This window comes from Frankliniella occidentalis, unplaced genomic scaffold (assembly GCF_000697945.3).
Source record: "Frankliniella occidentalis isolate FOCC.00 unplaced genomic scaffold, Focc_3.1 Scaffold138, whole genome shotgun sequence".
Classification (NCBI taxonomy): domain Eukaryota; kingdom Metazoa; phylum Arthropoda; class Insecta; order Thysanoptera; family Thripidae; genus Frankliniella; species Frankliniella occidentalis.
The window spans coordinates 752,689-755,444 of record NW_026267265.1 but is presented as its reverse complement, the minus strand read 5'-3'; the positions used below and the strand labels follow the sequence as shown (position 1 = coordinate 755,444).

Below are 2,756 nucleotides of genomic sequence, written 5' to 3'. Positions count from 1 at the left end.
CCCTGGGCGTTGACTTGTGGGTCGAAAAGGATTCAAATAGTTTGGCGCACCTCAGATCCGACGTCAGGAATTCCCCCGTGTCCAAAACAAAAGGACGGGAGGGGGAGGAAGGCGACGTCGGCTTGGCGCTGCGGTGGCGCGGCGTGGTGCTGCTTTGTACGACCGCCCCCGCGCGCCCCGTCCCTCCGGTCCCGGTGATACGTTCCCAATGAAGTTAGAATGAATCCGCTTGTCGAGTTCCTCTCTAGTTTCTCTACGCTTGTTTGCGGCGCCCCGACGAGGCGGGAATAGGAAAGGGAGGGGAGGGGGGTTAAGCCCCAGGTACGACTTGACTCACCGGGGGAAGCGCCTTGCCGCGGGAGGACCTCGCTCTCAGCGCAGCATTCGCCGGGGTGGGGGCCTCTCCAAGCCTCTTGCGCTGCTCAGAAGTAAGTAACACTAAAGTTGAAAAAACAGCCGGACAAACCAGACGTCAAGCCTCCGTTGCAGTTTCTTCCAACCTCAACTCACCTTGTCCGCCTCGACGTGGTAGTGGGCGGGACCGGGCTGGCGCAGGGAGTCGCGGGGCAGCGGGCAGGTCTCCTTGACGGCGCTGGAGAGGAAGCCCCCCATGCGCATCCGGGGCATCCGGGAACGCCGGTGCACCATCTCCGCCAAGCCCAGCTTGTTGAACTGTGCAGGACCTAAGGGAACAGATAAGCACACAAACCTTGCAGAAGATAACAAATTTTAAAAGAATTGTGACCGCCACAATGCGGAGACACTTTGAAGGATTGACCAACCTCCACAAGGCACAACCACACTAGCCGTCTTAAAGAAATTGCAATGAAAATATAGATGCTTTGACTCAAAACACAGAATTAATCTCACCAAGAGTTACAAAAAGGCGTAGACATATGAGTCGCTCCAAATCTACAATTCAACGTTAACAACTTACTGACATTGTAAGATGCAATCCTCGTAGGGAATCTAGGGGCTGTGTGAAGAAATGCAGCTCTGTGCCTGGTTCCAGCAACCCCCGCGAGGCGGCTCACACACGGACATGTGCCTAGAACCACAATGAAATAAATGCAATAAGTACGCATGATAAGAGAAAACAAACAGGCAAACTCGTGCTAAAAAGGCAGATAATGAAACGTCACAGGTGTTTACGCTATTTAGTGAAAGCACTCATGCACAACTAGAACATTCTTGGGGTTGAATCTCATTCAACAAAATCTAGCACTGTGTGGAGAGGCCAACTAACCTCAATGCTAATACTGTCTAACGTCTTATTACAATTTCGCCTCGCAGCACACGGATAAGTAACACACAACAACACACGCCAAAATATGAAACTTTTAAGTTCGAACTTATCGCCTCGTTTGTTTGTTTTAATCCACGGTCGTAGCTTGCTCGTTGGCTTCGAGATGATTCCAACACACAAGATAATTGGCACTTTTCAACTTACGATGGCAAAGATAAACACTTGAACTCTACACGTTTCATCAGTAGAAAATCAGAAAATCTGTTAACAATATTCAGAAATGTGTCCAAAACCCTGCACGGAACATGTTGCAACACGTCCACTGTGTAGCCCGTCCAACAGGTGACTGTCGCATGACGAAACGGAAAGAAGTTTTCCTTTCAGTGCTACCAACTGATGAAACTCCTATCACATTAGAAGATTTTGCTAACGACAGCCAGGCGTTAGTGCGACTTGTCCTTGCCGTTCACAAAAAGGGGAATGCAATTTTTTCGACACCGTTTAGACTCGACTCTTGCAAAGTTCAAACATTCAAGCGCCGGCCTGTACAAACAAAGAAAGGTAACCGTTTCCGGTTTCAGATTCGCTGGCTGCCGGCGAATGAAAGAAAGAGTCGGATGAATGAATGAATCAATGAATGGGAACGAGTCCCCCGTGTTCCCACTGTGTATTGCTGTGTCTGTGCGCGTGCGCGCGTGCGAGCAGGCTGAGTGAAGTGCGTGAGATGGGGGGTGTGTATGGGATGTAGATCGCCAAGACTTAATCACGCCCGTGATTGCGGCGGCTGACAACAGAAGAGCCTGCCTCTGTGCGCTCTCGCCAATGACTCTCTCCGTCCTCGTCCTCCGGGCGGCGTGCGCAGCGTCCCCGCGGGCGCGAGGGAGACGGCCGCTCCCGAACACTCGCGCGAGCTCGCGCCGTTGGAGGCCCCCCCTCTTCCCTCCCCCGCACGGTCTTTTGTTCATAAATGGCGCGGACAGAACTCGCGCGGGCGGGTGGGAATGGGCAGGCAGACACGTCCCGACAGACAGATTATAGACAAGCGGGGCGTACTCAGACCCACCCGCACCCTCCTGTCGACAGATAACGGGGCCGATACTGTATTCCGATGTGGTCCTTCCCTCCCCCTCGGCCCCGCGCTGGACCACCTGAATGGCGGTGACCACCTCTCAAAAATTTCAAAGAAAATGCGTGCCTGTTTCGCAAGGCCCAGTGTACAAATTTACGCTAGCTATAGCATGCCATGGAAATGAACAGCCCTGTTGGTTTGGAGTATAGACAGTTAATTTTAATTTAGATTTGGGCATTTACAAGAACGGCGGGGGCTCTCTGCGGGTTCGTCTCTGTTGGAGGAGTTGGTCGCGCCGCGGATGGCCTGGCGTTGGCGTGGTGTGATGAAACTCAAACACACTGTGTACTCTGTCCAGGTTCAATTTATCCTGACGCTTGCGGAGGGGCGAGGAGGCGCATGGTGCAAGGGAGGGGGAGGGAGAGGGTTGTAGGGCGCGGC

The 2,756-nt window shown here is 52.8% G+C and overlaps 1 protein-coding gene across 1 annotated transcript in view; it reads right to left on the bottom strand.

Moving 5' to 3' along the window:
- Positions 1-337: 337 nt before the first annotated feature.
- LOC113202237 (uncharacterized) overlaps positions 338-2,756 on the bottom strand; it is a gene marked incomplete at its 3' end in the record, with an annotated part of 9,956 nt that continues 7,537 nt past the window's right edge. The window contains exons 2-4 of the mRNA XM_052270797.1: positions 938-1,048; positions 511-683; positions 338-418 (exon numbers count right to left, since the gene is read on the bottom strand). Coding sequence (XP_052126757.1) covers positions 338-418; positions 511-683; positions 938-1,048 — 365 coding nt within the window. The remainder of the gene's footprint in view (positions 419-510; positions 684-937; positions 1,049-2,756) is intronic.